This window comes from Hippocampus guttulatus, chromosome 3 (genome assembly GCF_054856545.1).
Source record: "Hippocampus guttulatus isolate MCC_2025c chromosome 3, RoL_Hgut_1.0, whole genome shotgun sequence".
Classification (NCBI taxonomy): domain Eukaryota; kingdom Metazoa; phylum Chordata; class Actinopteri; order Syngnathiformes; family Syngnathidae; genus Hippocampus; species Hippocampus guttulatus.
In genome coordinates, this window is record NC_141263.1 from 25,552,809 (window position 1) to 25,572,038 (window position 19,230).

The following is a 19,230-nucleotide window of genomic DNA, read 5'->3' on the forward strand; positions in this document are numbered from 1 at the left end:
GGGTGGATATTCCTGTACATCTTTGCTCTCCTACTACCTTGCAAACATCTGATTGATAGTTGAGTACAGTCCAAGTCTACACACAAAGGCAAGCACGCGCACACGGGGATACACACGTCACATGTGAATGACTCAACGCTAAATACAAAAGCGCTCAATGAAAGCAACACTCGGGGAGGAAGCGGGTGAGCTATTTTTTTTTTTCAACGTGTGCATTGTTTCACGTTCACGACGTCAACAAAATGTGCTCAGGAGTGCGAGAATCGGATACGTTCACATTTCTTGAACAACGGTTATTGCGCTCCACCAGAACTTGCTGAACGCTCGACCACAGCCGAAGCACAATTGAGCGAGTGATAAGTCGGACCGAAAGCCTCTGAATTGCTTGGGCCCACGGGTTGGTTAGTGGCCCACCATTTCAAACGCTCCCTGTCACGTTGCATTGAAAAGAGACTGCAAAGCGAGCCTGTCAGCTACATTTATGCAGAACATTTACATAAACTCTGTATAGCTTATAATTTGTTCCCACTTCCCAGAAAGGGGAAACATGCCTACTTGGCAGTAATTTGCCAAGTAGGACCAAACACGCACGGCAGCCGAACTGGATTTTTACATTTGAATGCCTAGTCAACAGTGTGGTTCAGTGGCCGCGGCAGACATATTTCCATTGCTTTTAGGTCTGTAGAAATATTGAGAGAGCACTCCCATGAGGACGTTCCACATCGCATAACAATGCTGTTTTTTTTTTCTCTGCGCCGGATCCCACCATCCCTCCAACTAGCAGAGTCATTTGATGGAATTGTGAATACCTGAGACCCTGTTTTCAAGAGGACATACAGAGAAGCAAGAAGCGTTCGTCTGAAATGGCAAAGAGGTCTCCAGAGCTATCTCATATAACAGACAAAAACAAGCCCTCCCCCCCCCCCCCAAAGAAAATACACATCCAGCAAGTGAGAAACCTTTTTCTGGCTTTTCGCCTCGCCACATGTAACAGCTGCTCCGAGCGTCGCGGGGCGTGACAACACACACAAAACTTACACGTTGTACGTAGCTATACAAAACCACATGCGTACACATTCAATCTGTCGTGCTAGCGTTCCGCTCTGCTGAAAAACTACAGATATACTCATGTATATGCAGACTACACACATACATATGCATACACATAAAACACACACACATACGCATATATATATATACTGTATATATATATATATATATATATATATATATATCGTGACTGATCTTATTAAAATGCACATTGTGATGCTTTCACAAATGGCTATTAAATTCACAACACATACAATAGCCTACTGCAATAAATACACGAAACAGATGCACAGGGTGACTATCAGGCTGAGTTGTAGAGCTTTCAAAGGGGCTAAATGGCTTCTTTTTCGTGAACTAAAGGGCAGGTTGGCATGACTTACATACAGAGAGGTAAGATAAATACATTATGAGGGAAGAGAAGAGACTCGCACAAAGAGTCTCCCCGGGCATCAGAGACAAATTTCGCCGCAAGCATCGATGAGACGTGTGTCGGATGAAAGTGGTGATCGCGACGCGTTGACCGCTCGTCACGGATCGAGGAAGCGCAAATTCCTGATTCTTTCTAATCTCCACTTCCTATCACACAAAGCAGTGGCGACTACGAATACACGCTGCTGAAGTAGAAAGTCAAATCTAAGAAGTGCATATACCCCTGCTTTTGTTCTGTTTTTAAGGGGCAGCCATGATTTTTTTGGACTGCCACTATTTTCGCGGGTGTGATGATGGTGAACCCATTTTCAAACCATCGTTTCTATCACCCATGAGGTTTTTTTTCTGAGTCTGAAACATCTTTTTTTTTTCCACATAAGTATGGTTGTAAGCGCGCGCGCACACAAACACACACACACACATGCGCACGACCATAGACATGTGACGCCATTGGGAGCAGCTAAGGTATTGCAGATTGCAGCTCTGTCCATCAATGACAAGAGGCCACAAAGAATCAGAGCCCCCTGCAAAGGGTGCGGTGAAATCAGTCGTCATCATGAGTGAGAGGCAATGATAGACTAAAAGCTGAGCACAAAGCAGCAGCAGCAGCAGTGAAGACGATTCCACCTGGGCAGCCCTCCTCCCTGAGAGAAGAGTGAGAGAAGGAGGAAGACAAAGGGAGAGGGCGGTGTGAAAACAAAGTGCGAAAAAAAAGGAGGCAGAGGGAAGGTGGAAAAGAAAAGGGCTCCACTTCCTGACACCCCTGCCCAAGGTTAGAGCTCTCCAGGGGCTGCTGCGACTAGAAAGAACTGAGCTAGAAGTCCGTAGAGGGCAGTTTGAGGCCTAAGGAGCTGGTTCCTAGTGGGTCCATCATGTTCTTGTAGCGCTCTCCGCGGTGCTTCATCAAGAAGGGACCCCAGTCGGGCTGAGGGGAACAAACCAGCTTCAGACGCTGCGGGAGAAGAGACGGAGGTTGCTGCGTTAATCCTGAAACTTGCTTGCGTTTGCGTCAACTTGTGTCCCAATGTACAATTATGTAGAAGAAAGTAATGCAGCTCAGTTATTCAACAGCCATGCAGTCAACGCAATTCTGCCGTAGACATTTTCCATTCTTCCCATTTCATAATAACAGAAGTCAAATAGAATGGAAACAGCAACGTAAGGGGTAAGATGTCTTCCCTCCCTGCATTCGTCTTTGGCAGTGGTGTTCAAATCCGGTGGTCATGCAAATGATGTGCATGACCACTGATTCTCATATTCGCAATGAACAATTGAAGCAGAATTGAATATTTACAAATGATAACTCATGATAAATGCAGACGCAACGTTAAAAAAATGTGTGAAAATTGTGGATCTGAAAAACACGTGTACATAATCTTGAAAATGTTTATTTAAAACTGTCTACGTAACGTTAAATGTTTTACGATGTGATTAAACGCCACTTTAAAACAAACTAAACAAATGTGAATACTCAGCTGGCAGCATTGTTGATTTGCCAACAGTGCCTCTCTCAGTGATTACCTCAATTAAGGTGCCGGGAGCGAGGTACATCTTGATGACAAACATGATGGGGATCCAGATGACGGAACAGATAACCATTAGCCATGCAAGCACCATAGACCAGGTGGGGTAGGTGTAGTCCTCGTATGTCATGACGCTCCACTGAGAAAGACTTAGCATCAAGATGCACTGCACGGAATCAACAAATCCACAAAAGACACGTTTAAATACACAGAGTGGCTCGATACGTTTAGAATACTGACAAGTTCATTCAAATGGATGTAAAATGACAACCAAAAATTCACTGCATCATACCCTATCAAACTGAGAAGCGCCATATCAAATCGAATCGTAAACCCACTAAGTACATATTTGTGTGCTTGTGGGGGGGATTTTTTTGGGGGGGGTGGGGCTACAACAGGCACTGTAGAATGAACTGTAAATAATGACTTGACTCACGCTATAAGCTCCCTGCTTGATATCCGATAGACACAAGGACAGAGGAACTAAAACTGTGTGATAAAGAATGGGCAATGAAGAACAAAATAACTATAAACAGCACTTTCTACAGGAATCGAGGAAGTCGAGGAAATGGGCAATAAGGAACAAAGACAGAAATAAATGAGTGTGAATCAATGAGCTCCCCGAGAAAACGGGAGCCCTCGTGAGAACCGCGTGACGACCGGCCAGCCGACTGTGGCTCCATTTGTCATCGTCAGCTCTGCGTTGGTGCTACAGCGATTTTCAGCGCAATTACTAATTTATATTCTGTCTCGTGGCCAATATTGAAAGGAAGGGAAGCTGCGCATTGGACACACTCTGCCAGAGAGCATGCGACTGCAACACATCATACGTAGTTAAAAATGAAAATTTTCCCCACCGTGTCGTTAGAAAAGTGTGCAAACATTTGGTTTCCCAAAGAGGCATAATAACAATTGCGTTTGAATCACGAGAAAAATCCTACATATGGACATGAGCGAAATGGAGGTCTTCGTTAAATACTCATTTAATACACATTTAGGTGAACAGAAAACTAGGATTGGCTCGTCTCTCGCTCAAGCGTGACCTTGAGAAGTCCAAGTGGAACAAAATGGATGGGTAGACAAACAACCAAATGTATACAGTTGTTTTAAAGTATTCATGAAAGTGCTGGAAAATTAGCATTTTGACAAGCTAGGAAAATAACTGTGAGGCCATTCTAAACAATAAAATAAAAATGCACCACAATGATGTTGCCCTACTTTAAACCTGCTATCAAAAAAAACTATTTAGACTTTGTGACATGATAGGAATAGTAAGTCACTTTGCATTCTGTAGCCTTACTGGGAAATTGGAACTTGAAATGCAATAAAATGGACACTTTTAAACTCTGTGTGTGAGCGTATTCCCGTGTGCGTGTGCATGTGCGTGTGTGCGGGGCTTCACCGTCAAAATGGTTGGTGTCACAAAGGCCCAGCAAAGTCTCCAGAAGAGATTGGGCTGAAATCCAATCATCATCTCAATATCCTCGCAAAACCTTTGCAGCCCTGCATAGTGGAGGGGAAACGAATAAATGAAATAAGAGTCGAACTTGCATGAAGTCACCAAACCGGGCTTTAAAAGGTTTCTTAAAGCAGATGACAAATTCCAAGCCGGGGAGTGTCATCATTCTCTTGCCCAAGAAGGAGGACGGACCAGGTGGCTTCATTCCTCATTCCTGTCGGACAAATGACGCCGAGTGGCATAAAGAGGCAGTCAATTGTGACATGGTGGCTGATGGCCAGCCAAACTGCGGGTGAACAATTTCATTTGCACTGTGCGTGCACGCGGATGTTTGACTTTACAACAGAGACACCTAGTGGCCGACGCTTGAATAACTAAGCTAAGTGCTGATTTTGACGTTTCAGGTGTCATTTTACCTTACTCGAGACGCTATCGTTAACCAGAAACAACACAGTGAACTTGAAATGAGGGGGGCGTTTTAACAATAAAGACAGAAATCCATCCATCCATCCATTTTCCAAACCGCTTGATCCTCACTAGGGTCGCGGGGGGTGCTGGAGCCTATCCCAGCCATCTCCGGGCAGTAGGCGGGGGACACCCTGAATCAGTTGCCAGCCAATCGCAGGGCACACAGAGACGAACAACCATCCACGCCCACACTCACACCTAGGGACAATTTAGAGCGTCCAATCAGCCTGACATGCATGTTTTTGGAATGTGGGAGGAAACCGGAGCACCCGGAGAAAACCCACGCAGGCCCGGGGAGAACATGCAAACTCACACACAGGGAGGCCGGAGCTGGAATCGAACCCGGTACCTCTGCACTGTGAAGCCGACGTGCTAACCACTAAATTAATTAATGGCGTTTAGCTCGCTTGTTAGCCCTGCTTTGGTGCTGAAGTCATTTTCCCCATAGATCTGCGAGAAGAACGCGGGCAATAGCGTCAAACGTGTTCAGTAGTTACGATCGCAGATCCTTGAGCATGGTCAACACTGAATTGGGCCAAGGACACGGTAAATATAGCGTAAAACGGAATGAAAGCCAATTGGGAAGCGACTGCGTGCTTGCTGATGTTTGCCTTTACAACAGAGACATCTAGTGGCCAACGCTAGTATAATACACTTCACAAGGATCAGGTGGTCAAGTTACGAAAGCTAAGTGCTGATTTTGACCCAACATTTCAAATGTTGTTTTACTATGTTGATTGAACCTTACTTGAGACGCTATCTATAACAATAAACTTGAACTGAGAGAGACGGAAAACGGGTGTTAACGATAAAGACAGAAATCAATGAGTGTAAATTGGTGAAAATGCGATCAGCGAGCAAACTTCTGGCTTCTTTGTCATTGTCAGCCCTACTTTGGTGCTGAAGTGATTTCCCCCATCGATCTGCTAGAAAAATGTCAAACGTGCTCACGAATTACGATCGCAGATCCTTGTGCATGGTCAACACAGAGTTGGGTCAAGTCGTGGGCGGTCTCGATGAAAATGGCGTAAAACGGAATCATAGCTAATTGGGAAGCGACCTGTTGCTGGACACAAAAAGAGGAGCCAGTCGGTGTCTTCAGTGTTTGTGTAAAGTGTCTTTAACCACAATAAAAATGACAAGAAGAGGTTGCAACTGTAATTTAGTTAACAGTAACATATTTCCTCTCATTTTTAGCCACTTTTTTCCCCTTTTTTTACAGTACTACTACTCTTTCTCTGTTTTTGTATTTTCTGGCAGTCTGGATGCCTCGTGGCACCATGCTGCCTCCTCTTCTCAGTTTAGTCTTGACATTTGGTATGACTGACAGTAGAAATGCTGCAGAACAGTAAGTGTGTTAATGCTGTGTTGGTCATCTCGAGTACATCACACATACACTATGACTCATACATTTTAAAAATCGGTCAAGATGTAAAAAGTCAGCGTGTGTGTGTGTGTGTAAAACCCGCTTCAGCTTATCCCCACTGAATAAGAATGAAAGCTTCCTGCGGCAAGAAAGAAACCAAAAGAATGAAAATACAGGGTGGCGTTAAACGCTGACATTATCAAACCACAGCTTTGTCAACGTTACTCAAGTTTTATTAAACCCAATCGTGACCTTCTAAAAAGGATGACCTATCACGATGCCAGAAATAATGGGGGAAAAAAAATAAAGTTTCAGGCTACAGCCCCAACAGGAAGTGTACTCACCATAGAGATAAGAAATCCCCACTAGCTCAAAGATGGCAATGATGACCAAGGAGTAGGAGGCTGCATACGTGTCCACCAACTGCAGCATGTACATGCCATTCTATCGCACACACAAAGACAATAATTACGGGGAACATTTCACACTGACTCATGCATAAGAAACGGCTCGCGTGAAGCACTTCAGGGATACCTCCGTGATCATGGGAAATCCCAGGATGAAGAAGGCGATGCAGCAGACCAAGGTGAAGATTGGTTTGTGCTTCCTTAAGTACTTGGGGAACTCGTCCGACACAGAGGTCACGATGGTCTCAATGGTCGCAAACTGAGAAAGGAAAGAGCAAAGGGGGGTGGGGCAGGGAAGCAATGGTTGGAAATGAGACATTGCGTGGGCAGTGTTGCCACAGTCAGCTTGAAAAAGGTTAGGTCACTGATTCATTGCTTTTAAAACTAACTACATGTAAGAAAGGCAGTCTTTCACTTGACATTCAACGACTCGTATTGTCATGGCAAAACTGAACATTTCATGGAAATGGTTTCAAAATACCGGTATTACGATTCAATGTGTGAAACTTCTGGGAGTCACACATTCTGGTGGAACTTTCTCTTTAAACCTTTTGTATTATTGAAGCTAGACAACCCTCTATCAACAGTGCAGCGTGTGCAACAAACCCGAATGTTTTTGTTCTTCGCCGATACAAACGCAAAAGAGTGACCGTATGTCCAGCTTGAAAATGTCAAATCTTGTCAATTCTTTCTCACTGCCGCCACCTCGAGGGAGTTGACTGCAATTGCCTTTGCTTGTGGAAGAAGGTACTGTACTACACTTTTGAAATAACAGTACTGACATCACCTTCGGATGCTGCTGCATTTCTGTAGAAGATATTTTCACCGTGTTCCCAAGTATTTGTCAAATGAAATCAAAATATGTATTTATCCCAATCTTGAGCAGGAACAAATTGAAAGACAAAATCAATGCAAAGGGTTTCGCCCCAAGCGGACCCTGCAGGCTGAGACCGTCAAGAGTTTAAGCTACAAGACGATAAAAAAGGGCTTGGCGTTCTCGGAGAAAAGGGGATTGATAGACAAACATGCAAATGGCAGTAGTGGCTCCGTGCTCGCCGTGTGTGTGTGTGCGCGCGCGTATGTGAGTTAAAAAAAAAAAAAAAAAGAACCTTGTGGCAGCAATCTATCCACCTCTTCTGGCCTCTCTCCCAAAACTAATTTTCTGTCAACATCGAAAGTCGATTTGAGTCAAAACACTTTCTCGGCTTCCTCCGAGCAGCCACTGCCTAATCAAAGACACATCATTTACTCTTCCTGTTGGTTTGTGTGCTGCTGTGTCCTTTTCGCTTCTTGGCTCAACATGTGAAGGTGGCCTGGCTGTTTGCTTAGGATTGAAGGTAATTTGGAGTTTTTAAATACAATCAAATTCTACTTTGGCATTCAACGTAGTGAGCATATAGACACACACACACACACACACACACACACACACACACACAGAGAGACAGAGAGAGAGAGAGACGGCGCCATGGTGATCGACTATCGACTGGTTAGCACGTCCGCCTCACATTCCAGAGGTGCAAGGTTCGATTCCGGCTCCGGCCTTCCTGTGTGGAGTTTTTTTTTTTTCGTCAAAGTCGCTGGCAACCGGTTCAGGTTGTCCCCCGCCTACTGCCCGAAAACAGATGGGATAACCTCCAGCACGCTCGTGACGAGAGAGAAAGAGCGCCTTTGGCTGGACAGTGGGCAGCCAGAGATAGAGACACACATGCACCACACACACACACACACACACACAGAAGCACGGGCGCGAAGGCGAGAGTTCCGTTGGTGGGGAATACTGTATTACCCCCAGCTGCCACTGTTACATACAGCATGTGCCAAATAGGCTTACCTTGGGCAAGTCTTCTCACCTCATCCATCTTATTAGCACACTGGAGCACATGCATACAAATCAACATACAGCTGAGCTAACGGTTACCATGGTATCCAGGCCGAGAGTCAGGAGCATAAGAAAGAAGATGATTGCCCAGAATGGAGACAGGGGAAGTCTGGTCAGAGCCTCTGGGTACACCACAAATGCTATGCCTGGACCTTGGGTCACACACACACACATACGTATAAGTATGTCTATGTACATATGAAATTGCAAAATGTGTCTCACTCGATAGTTGTCCAGAAGTATTGCAGTGAGTCGTACTAGCTAAGATGCTGCATGCTGGTTTGCTATCCTACCTTCATCTGCCACCTCGTCTATTGGCACGTCCAACTCATGTGCCATGAAACCAATGACAGAAAATATGACGAAGCCAGCAAAAATACTGGTGGCACTGTTTGTACATGTCACGATGATGGTATCCCTGGAGGTGAAAGAAAGAATAGAGTAACAGATCTTTTTGATATATATTTTGCACGGTCTGCCTGAAAACAATATTTGTCACTGTAATCAATACTAAAAACAAAGAGGAAAAGAAGTCCAAATGTGAAACGTTCCTCAGGACTATGCAGCACCATATGCACACATGGAAGATACAGGAGCGCCCTCTGCAGGCAGGAAAAAGAATGAACATCATCTGAACATTGAATATGGTATGCGGATACATTTGTTTGTTTGTTTGTTTTTGTTTTTTATGGAGTGAAAACGACATACATCTTCACACCTGAGACGAATGTGGTCAAAATATTTTATGCATAAAGCTTCACGGTGCCTGTAAAAATTCTGTCATCCTAACAAGCGCGTCGTCCTACGGTGACCGTTTACAAGTCATTTGCTAGAGGCATAATTTTACCTTTTGTGTGTTTACCTGTAGCAGTTATTGTGGAATTTATTGTAGGAGGAGAGCGTTATCAGGCCTCCCCACGCGGCAGACAGCGAGAAAAAGATCTGAGTGGCCGCGTCTTTCCACACCTAACGGAGGAGACGCTTCACATTAGGCCCAGAAAGGAGAATCAAACTTTTGAGGGGCAGTTGAGTGAAAACACCAGCCTGCCAAGATCACTGCACCTTTCCATCCATCAGTTTCTCCCACTTTGGTGTGATGAAATAGAGGATACCGTCAGCGGCCCCCGGGAGGGTCACGCCTCGGATCAGGAGAATCACCAGAACCACGTAGGGAAAAGTGGCTGTGAAATACACCACCTTTCAAAAGAAGTGGCAGGAAAAGCAAGACACATTCAAAGACGGTACAATATACTGGATACAGACAATCAGTACGCACTGTCGTGCAACATATTCAAAAGAAAATCATGAACATGCTGGGAATGACGACATAATGAGCAAGTTAGGTTTCCTCTCAGGATTAGTTTTGATAGGATGCGAGGCATCATTTTGTCCACAAGAGGCCAGTATGTTACAAGACTGCCGGTATGAACGTACTCGAACTTTTAACACTGAACAGCCATCGAAGGTAGGGTGGTCATCCGGAATCCGGGCCGGTGCTGTCCCCCCCCCCCCCCCCCCACCCACCCCACATGGAATACTGTATGTTGCCAAGAGGGAAGTCAGGCTCTATTATTTAAAATCCAGGTTAAAAAACTACCGGTATTATTATTTTTTTCACATTCTTTTGATCAAGCATTTTTTTTCTTTATTTCATTACACGATCTTTTAGTAATTTCTGACACCAACGTTTTATTTTTTTCCCCTTTGTTTTCAAACACCTTTAAATCTGTTAGTCTGTAAAAATGCTTTTAACGGTTGTCATTGTACATTCCTTGCCTTTGAATGTCTTAAGCTATTCGGTTTGTAACTACCTCACGTGTTCATTTTTTCTTATTCTTTGGTTGTACGAAGCACATTGAGTTGACCCATACCGTAAATGAAACCTGCTACATCTAAATACATTTGTGTTGTCTTGCCGTTCTTTCTTTCAAATCAGTTCCTTTGAGGAAGCTTATATACTTAAAGGTCATTGTAAAAACTCGACCTCATTCTTGTCTGCTGTGTTTTTCCCGTCGTGACAGAGTCCAAACAACAGCAAAGTTACCTTTCCTGATGTCTTGATTCCCTTGGCCAAAGAGGCGTAGACAATGACCCAGGCCAGAAACAGACAGCCTGCCAGAGGCCAGCGAATGTCTCCCGGATATTCGATGCCCTTGGAGATGTGCAGCACATTGTACCTGCAGGACGAGTCATAAAACACCAGCACACAACAACGCTCCACTGTCAATACTGTACACAGTTTTTGGCTATATTGTTCATCAATATAAAACAATGGCGGGGAAAAATGAAACATCACACGCCAAAGGTGACACCATCGGTTTCATGTTCAAACTTTGCAAAATAAGCACACCACCTCCAACATTACGTTTTGATGCTTTACAAGTGATGCTTTAGTCGGCCATCTTTAAAAAGGCAGTGCTCCCCTCCCCTCGCTAGTTGAGGTAACCATAAACAAAAGATTACAAACACCATGTGATAAAAGTCAGTTCCGTGCTATATTGCAATATAAAATAATAGGAGTGACATTCACAACTGAGCATTGCTGTCTCTGTCAAGGCTTTTTTTTTTTATACAGCTCTGGAATTGGATCTCATTGAACAAAGAAAAGAAAATATCACCTGCACATTTGTTTGACTAGAATGTAAGTTCTGGTAAGTCTTTTGTGTTTGTAAAAGATACAAGAGAATATAAATCGGGACATCCAGTAGGACGGTAAAATGTGCGATACGTTCACGAGTGCCTAAAAAAATAGTAGCTTTAAAGGGACGCACGTCAGGAAAGACACATTTGCGTTGATTTTTTTTCCCCTCACCAGCTAGAAGCTTCACTCACTTGAAGTACTCCTCACTGGGGCTGACATACGTCTTTTCACCTTCCACGGCCATGTTTAATAGTTTACTCAGGTTTCCAACAATGTTGGCAGACAGACAAAAAGAAGAGTTCTTGATGGAGGTGAAGTTTCCATCCCGCAAAATGCAGGAGTCTGTTCAGAGAAGAAACCAAATGCTTCGGTTACATGAAAAGATTCCGGTCGGTTACGTGGATTAGATCCCGACCTTTAGTGAACCCAATGAACATGCTAAAAGGTCACAAAAGTACAAACCCCAATTCCAAGGAGGTTTGGATGTAAATAAAATCAAACTACAATGATTTTCAAATCCTTTTCAACCAATATTCAGTTCAAGACACTACAAAGACAAGGTATTTAAGATTCAAGCTGATTAAAGTGATTGTTTTCGTTTTTGCAAATATTCTGATTTTGAATTTGCAACACGTTTCCAAAACAGACTTGACAGGGCCAATAAAGCACGTAGAAATTTTGAGAAATGCTCCAGAGGTGGTAATTGGAAAAGGGCCATAACAACCTTCAATCCTGCAGGTGGCGCTGCATTAAAAATTCAGCATCACCGCGGAAAGGATATTGTCACGTGCGGATCGGGAACACTTCAGAAAACCTTTGACAGTGAACACAGTTTGTCGCTGCGTCTACAAATGCAAGTTAGACCTGTATCATGCAAAGCAAAAGCCGAATATCAACAACATCCAGAAATGCCGATGGCTTCTGAGATGGACTGAGGCAAAGCGGGAAAGTGCGCTGTGGTCTGACGAGTGAGTCTACGCTTCAAAAAGTGTTTTGAAGTCATGGATGGCGTGCCCTCTGGGCCAAAAAAAAAGGGGGGGGGCCCTATTGGAGTGTTATCAACGCAAAGTTCAAAAGCCAGTATCTGTGATGGTCACAACTTTTTGGGAAGGTGTTGCAGGCATCAAAGTCATAAAAAAGTTGATCACTGCCAACATTTGATTTCTTGTCTTTGTATTCAATTGAATATAAGTTGAAAAGCTTTTACAAATCATTGGTTTTGGGGTTTTTTTCTTCTTCTTATATTTATACTCTACCCATTGTCCTAACTATTGGAATTGAGGTGTGTACATAGTCTGTAATAATGATCAGCTTGTTTTACTCATAGATGATTACAGCTCGTAATTGGTTTGAAATCTAGCTGTTAGGTACTCATGCCATTCTTAGATTTTTCATATGTTCTACCTGTTCCATACACCGCTGGCACGAATAAATATATACCCAACACGATTTGGAATAAATAAGTCAGTTTTGCACCAGGTAAAGAAATTGGATGATTATCCACGATACAAGCACTTCATTTGAGAGATGAGAAGAGTGTTGTGGTTGTTGTTCTTTTCTAAACTCACGTTTCAAAACAGTTTTGGGCTGTTTGTGAAATGAAAATAGGCTTATTATTTTTTCATCCTGCGTATAACGACGACACGGATGTTCTGGCTGAAAAACCGGGACAGCAGCATCATGGAAGAACATCACGAAACAGGGAGCAGAACAACCGTTTTGGCGAAACAATGTTGACGATGGAAAAACATGCATGGAAGGTGCATATTTTTTCATCTGCTGTCATTAGCTTATTCGACATTTTTGTGACTCGAACGTTACTGAATTACGGAGGCTCCGTAAGAATCTGGGTACTTCTGCGATACTTCGGTGAGCTGTCACACAACATCGAAGTTTCACACAAGCAAATAAGCGCACACACTACATTAGACACAAACGTGTCATAAAATGTGTCTTTTAGAAAGGAGTTCTAGTCAAAGACAGACATTTAAGAGCGTGTGCGTTCATGTTTTGGTCCCACGTTTTGGAGAAAGGGTGCCAGAGCATGTAGTACTTCAATCCGCCAGACGGGGTCAGTGCTGCGCACACTGCAGCACTGCAGCAGCAGCAGTACAGTAAATATGTCAAGCAAGCAGTTTTTTGTGCTGATCTCACACAATCTCAAGAGGCAAATATCACGAGAAATTCGTTAAATTTCGATACAAATTCAACGCGGACTCTTTTCAATCACACGCCTTCACATTTTACCGCAGCCAAAACGTTTTTCTATATGCTTTATGAGAAAAGAAAATTGAAATTAGGAAACCTGCAGCTGCTGCTATATTCTTCAAGCAAATTAATCTCCTTTGGTAAAGTACAGAATAATAAATCGATATTATATGTGGTCACATTGAGGTTGTCTGTCACGTCAAAAGTCCAGAAATGTTTAATTTACAGGCTATGGAGGTGCTGAATGGAAACCGCAGGTCAGACTTGATTTTCTGCGGGACACCTCGACTTAGAATGGTGACGCATTGCGTATTGTGCACTGCGTGTCTGTGCGTGCGCGTGAATGTGTGCAGACGAACAGTGAATGTGTGTGTGTGTGTGTGTCTTACCTAATAGCAGCATGTCTTTGTCCTTACAATCCACCGTGTTCCACGCATTCCTACAGTTAGCCCATGGCAGTGAGCCCTTCAACGAAGCGAACAGGTAGTACAGTGTCCAGCACATAATAATATTATAGTATATGGCTATCAAGACAGATATTATCAACATGGCAATCCCGCAACCTAAAATAAATAAATGAGACGAAATATATGAATTACTCTTAAGGAAGTGAGTATTCTGAATGCTGTTTCAGTTGATTGCAAGGGCCAGTGTACCTTGTAGTGCCGGGATGCACTTCCACACCGACACGGGGCCCTGACTGGCAAACTGGCCCAGGGACACTTCCAGCAAAAAGATGGGAATGCCTGCGATCCCCAGCATTGTCAAATAAGGGATCAAAAATGCACCTGTGAAGGACATACATACACAGGCTACAGAAAATTGCAAAAAGAATAGGCTACAAAAAAAAAGGCAAATATTTATAACAATCGGAGATCTGCACAGGGTACAGAAAATTGCAAATACATATACTGTATATAAAAATTATATCTAACTAATGTATATTATTGCTAATGAATATATATTAGTCCAAACGCACTATTATGTTAAAATATATGTGAATATTTTTTCTATCAATCATTTGTGCAGTTATAGGCCTTATAAGGGATGTTATGAATATCAACTTTTAAGTTTCGTTGTTTGGGGCGGTGGGGGCGGGGTCAGCATGCAGACCGCTATTTTATGATTTCTTCGATTTCGTATTTCCACAGCCCTCTTACCTCCACCGTTCTGGAAAGCAAGATAGGGAAATCTCCACACGTTCCCCAGTCCCACTGCATAGCCAACCATGGAGAGAATAAAATCCAGTTTATTGGACCAGTTTCCCCTGGCCTTGTTCTCGTCGCCTCCCTCATCGTCATCGTCATCGCCTTCAGCCTAAGAGGAGAAAACGACGAGATCGTTTCAAAATGATCTCTTAATTAAAAACAACAACAAAAAAAGCAAGTCCCAGAGGCCCAATATATGAGCGCATTTTTCGAACGAATGCACACCTCTGCGGTTGGAAACAATTAGCCCACAAACTGTAGATTGGTGCCAGTGAAGAGCTTCTACGAAAACACAGTTGCTCTTTAAAAAAAAGTTTCACTCATCACTGAGTCAGTAGCAAGTCAGAAGGAGGAGAATTAATCCGCAATCTCATTACACACCCGCAATGAAAAAAAAAAAACAAAATATCGCGAGATCAGCAATTCCTCGTGTCACTTGACACATAGACAAAAGCGTCTTTCTTCGCAGAAATCTTTGTCCGGTATTTGAAAATTGCCTTGGACAACCACCAAACACGCATCCTTTAACACAAACTCCAGAATACTGCGATGAATAAAATGTCCATTGGCCTTTGCAGCAAAGACGAAGCATTGCCCAGCCCGAAGGCAACCAAGCATTTTGAGACCAAAACTCGTAGCCATTTCGTTGCGTCATATACGTTCGGTTTTGATTCATGCGGAAGACATAACCACAAGTTCGCAGCAGCTTGCGCCGTAACGCATCAAGAATAAAACATGTGAATTCAAGTGGCAATCTGCAAGAAGCATGCAGCCAAACGTGTCTTTTCGCGGACTTACTCGAGTCAAGGAGCCGGTTTGAACAGACATGTTGCCATCTATGCCCAGTACGACGGTGGTCTGACTCAAATGGGTCCAGGTGGAAGCGGTGTTGTTCTGCTCCGCGTATTGCGCCCCAACCCCGCAGGACGCAGCCGGGGGCTCCTTCCCAAAGGCCGAATTGGCCGTCATCGTCGCCGGGACGACAGGGGGGTTGTTTTTGAACGTCCCGTATGCTTTATTGGCGTCCGGTGCTCCCGGTATATTTTCCATGGGGCAAAAAGTTTGGCTCTCGTTGCACGGAGGCGGCGGCTGGGGCGCCGGGTGGTTGTGCTGAGGAGTGGCCGGTTGAAGCGTGGTGATTTCGGCTCTGTTGGCTGTTAATCCCGCAGTTGCGTCCGGCTGCTGCGTGGGGATGTGGGCCACCGGTTGTTTGGCCATGTTTCTCTGCTCGTCCTGGAACATGGAAGTGGCGGATGATGACAAAGTGTGGGTCACAAGTGCAGAAAGTGACAGAATGACGGTTGGGTGCAGCCCATGTCGGCGCTGGGATGGGGAAAGTGCCTCTCTGCGACGTTTTGGGGAAGCGTTCTCTAATCACGGCTCAGGTCCGGACCGGCTGTGTGTGCCTTAGTGGGGAGGGGGGGGGGTTGCTTTGCTATACCCCCCCCCCCAACCCCCTCTTCTGTCGTTCTGCAGGATTCTTTAATTTTACGGCCCATTTCCCCTCGTGTCACTCAGCCACACACACACACACACACACACACACACATACCCAAGATTTTATTTATTTATTTTTTATGGGCAATAGACAAGCTGCTGCGGGTCTCTGCGGCTTCGCTCTCCCGGGCAAGCATGCACGTCCACCGGCATCACTGTGGGTTGACCCGGGGCGCACAATTCTAAATGACTATGCCTTGGAAATGAAGCCCCTTCGGGCATTATGATCAAAATGAGGGCTGTAAAAATATGGGCGAAAACTGATGTAATTGCCCAGCTAGGAGCTCACACGACTTTGTAGAATGACTAAAATGTCACGAATTTACGAAGTTGCTAAAACCTGCGTGGAGAGAAGCAGTGAAGTCAAGTCCGACCGCCTGGCGGATTTCAGCACCACCGACAGCGCAAAGGAATCGCACAGAGTCCAACACCCGGCGTGACAAAGTCACAAGTTTTCAAAAAAGACCGTGAAAGCAGACTCAAGGACGGCTGTACGGAAACACTTACCATTCCGCCGAGTTCTCTGAACAGGCTCAAAGTGTTGGAGGTGGAAATGACGAGTGATGCCGGCGAGCTGACTTGCTCGTGTGCGCGCCAAAGCGGCGCGTGCACCGATTTTCTTTCTCGGGTTCCGTGCGTCAGTGCAGAGCAAGGTGCCCTTGGCGGGGCATTTTCTTGATAATAGCACTTTGATAAATCATTTGGCCTCCTGGATTGGGTGGGGGTTTTTTTTTTTGTTTTTTTTTAGGAATTCGCCCCGGCGAGAGGACAGGATGTGCGTGTCCACGCGTGAATTTGACGCGATTGTTACGCACGCGGTTTTAATACGTGGACGCCGGGCGCGTGCATTTAAAAAGGTGACACATACACGTCCATGCGCGCACTCTTGGTACTTTCGCGCTGACACGTGAACACGCATCCACGCCCACAGCATGTGGCATTGTGGTCATACACGTACACGTAAAACAATTTGACGTTTTATGAGGATGACTGGTGAATATTGGTCACATCCGGGACTAAATAAAGTTAAAAAAAAACAAACGTCAATATTTTGAAACATACACTACAGGCCTCCTCTGTGTTCCAACAGGAACTTAAGGATCTCCAGAACGATCGTAATGTGTTCAAGTCTTGCACAAAAGGTGTGAGGTAGGATCCGAAATCAATCTGAAAAAGTAGAGCCTGCGCGTGAAGCTGTGACGACGAAAAGTACCGCGTTAGATCCTCGAATGCTGCATTGCGCATCCAGTCCTCAAGCTTACGTTTAAACAAGAATACTTTTCATGAATTGCAACAACTCCCCCCCCCCCCCCCCCCCGCATTTTCCCAACAATCGCCGTCCACCGAGGAAGCCCTTCCTGCAGCAGCATGACTTCAATTTACGCGCCTTGCGTCTCGGCGAAAATACATTTCGCTTGCAACGTTGTTCGAGCGACCGCGCGAAGCTATTGTCGCGGATGACGGGAGAAATTAAAAACGGAATGTTTGTCGTGATAATTCCCGATACTCTTAGACATAATCGCCCGTTAATCTGCACTGTGATAGTGATTTTAACCACTGGCCTATAACAGATGCACCCCCCCCCCCCTCAAAAAAAATATTGTGTGTCACAATGCTAGCTTGTTGTATCTACTGTCATGTTTTAACAGCTCACGTGTGGCTAAAATAAAGAGAACGCGTTACAGCCGATGTCATTTCAAACAACCTCGACAAATGAGCCTTTCTTTTTAATCGAGTACGTTTACTTTTCATCAAACATGACAATTATCTTTGTATGAACTTTTCACGTACCTTTTGGTCACCCACATGAAGGTACCAGTTAATCCGAAATTTGCGGCCCATATTTTCTTTCAGCGAGTCAAAACGAAAACTAAAGGCCCTTAATGAAAGACACGTGCGTCAGAGGCGAGGTGGCTTGGGGTCTTTTATCACAAAGATTATTCGTACCGTGGCATCACCCCGTTTGTTCGTGCATGATGAAGAACAAACATTCACGGTTGGAGCGTGACGTATCCGATAGATGGACAACATAGAAGCCAAAAAGGAAAGTTCAAAAGAACAACCGTTTCACCCCCCCCCCCCCATCCTGTCGCTATAGGCATCGAAAAATCAGTTGATACAAATTGCGACTTTTGGATGGATTTAACCCCCGCCCCGCCTTACGCTCGATGCAGTCAGTAGCTGCAAAGACTTAATATGCACATCGCGCTCCTTCCAAATCTGTCTCCGTTCCAGATAAGGGACTGGAACCGCTATATTAGCCTTGACTTTAATTACATTGTCAACTTGGAATAATTGTAATTGATTTGTGGCCTTACAAACTCTTTGTCACACTCACATGTCCGCACGAACACGTCTGCACATCTTACAAAATTGTTCTCGTCTCAAGGCCCTATAGCTCTTTTTTTTAATTTTATTTTTTAAACAATTCTTGCAAAAATATTAATTTAGAATTATTCATACCATTTTGTAACCACCCAATATCTTTTGAGAATGACGAGAACGTGTGTCTTGACTCTACCTTTGGGTTGGTGCCGCTTAATTACTCATGCGTCGATAATTAATGGTTCACTCCCACTGTCGCGCGGGTGATAAGCAGCCACATCCACCCAATGCGCCTGGAAACTCGTGATTCAATCGTGGAGGTCACCCAGAGGGGCCCCCCGACTCCCATCACCATCATCATCATCATCATCACTCTCAGCTGACAGGCACCCTCACTTACAACGTTCTCTTTGCTCACAAAGTACGGCTGACACAAATGTATGAAAGAGCTCCGACAGCCTTTTCTGAATTAAAAAAAAAAGTTTTCACCGTTCGGGTGATGAACACATTTTGAAACATCATTTATCAGAGCACAGTGTCGCACCATTCCGGTGGAAATTTACAGCTTCAATACCTTGCGCCAGGGGCGGAGCTATGCGCTCGGCTGGGGTGGCTATGCCCAATCCTATGCGTGGCCCCATGTGGGAACTGTTGTTGTCAGACAAATCAGATAAAATTGAATACATTTGGAAATATAGTCTTCTGTACGACAGTGACAATATTTACCTTTGCCTAAACGGGATGAGGGGAGGGAAAGTCTGGAAGGG

At 44.5% G+C, this 19,230-nt stretch overlaps 1 protein-coding gene across 1 annotated transcript; it reads right to left on the bottom strand.

Moving 5' to 3' along the window:
* Positions 1–977: 977 nt before the first annotated feature.
* Positions 978–18,092, bottom strand: slc6a5 (solute carrier family 6 member 5). The gene is made up of 16 exons (XM_086107673.1): positions 17,930–18,092; positions 15,440–15,874; positions 14,594–14,750; positions 14,090–14,221; positions 13,823–13,996; positions 11,417–11,567; positions 10,629–10,761; positions 9,647–9,781; positions 9,447–9,550; positions 8,878–9,002; positions 8,624–8,736; positions 6,830–6,961; positions 6,640–6,739; positions 4,405–4,505; positions 3,001–3,168; positions 978–2,431 (listed from the first exon to the last, which is right to left on the bottom strand). Exons 1-16 carry the CDS (start codon positions 17,978–17,980, stop codon positions 2,294–2,296), a joined length of 2,349 nt encoding a protein of 782 aa, XP_085963799.1. The 5' UTR covers positions 17,981–18,092; the 3' UTR covers positions 978–2,293.
* Between the last annotated feature and the right edge of the window lie 1,138 nt (positions 18,093–19,230).

Bases quoted from the DNA above. Each gene is read 5' to 3' on its own strand.
- slc6a5 (XM_086107673.1), bottom strand. From the start codon at position 17,980: ATGGGCCGCAAATTTCGGATTAACTGGTACCTTCATGTGGGTGACCAA. The intron at 15,875-17,929 runs GTACGTGAAAAG...TCCATGTTCCAG, and splicing joins TTCATGTGGGTGACCAAAAG to GACGAGCAGAGAAACATGGC. The intron at 3,169-4,404 runs GTGAAGCCCCGC...GATTCCGTGCAG, and splicing joins TGACACCAACCATTTTGACG to TGCATCTTGATGCTAAGTCT.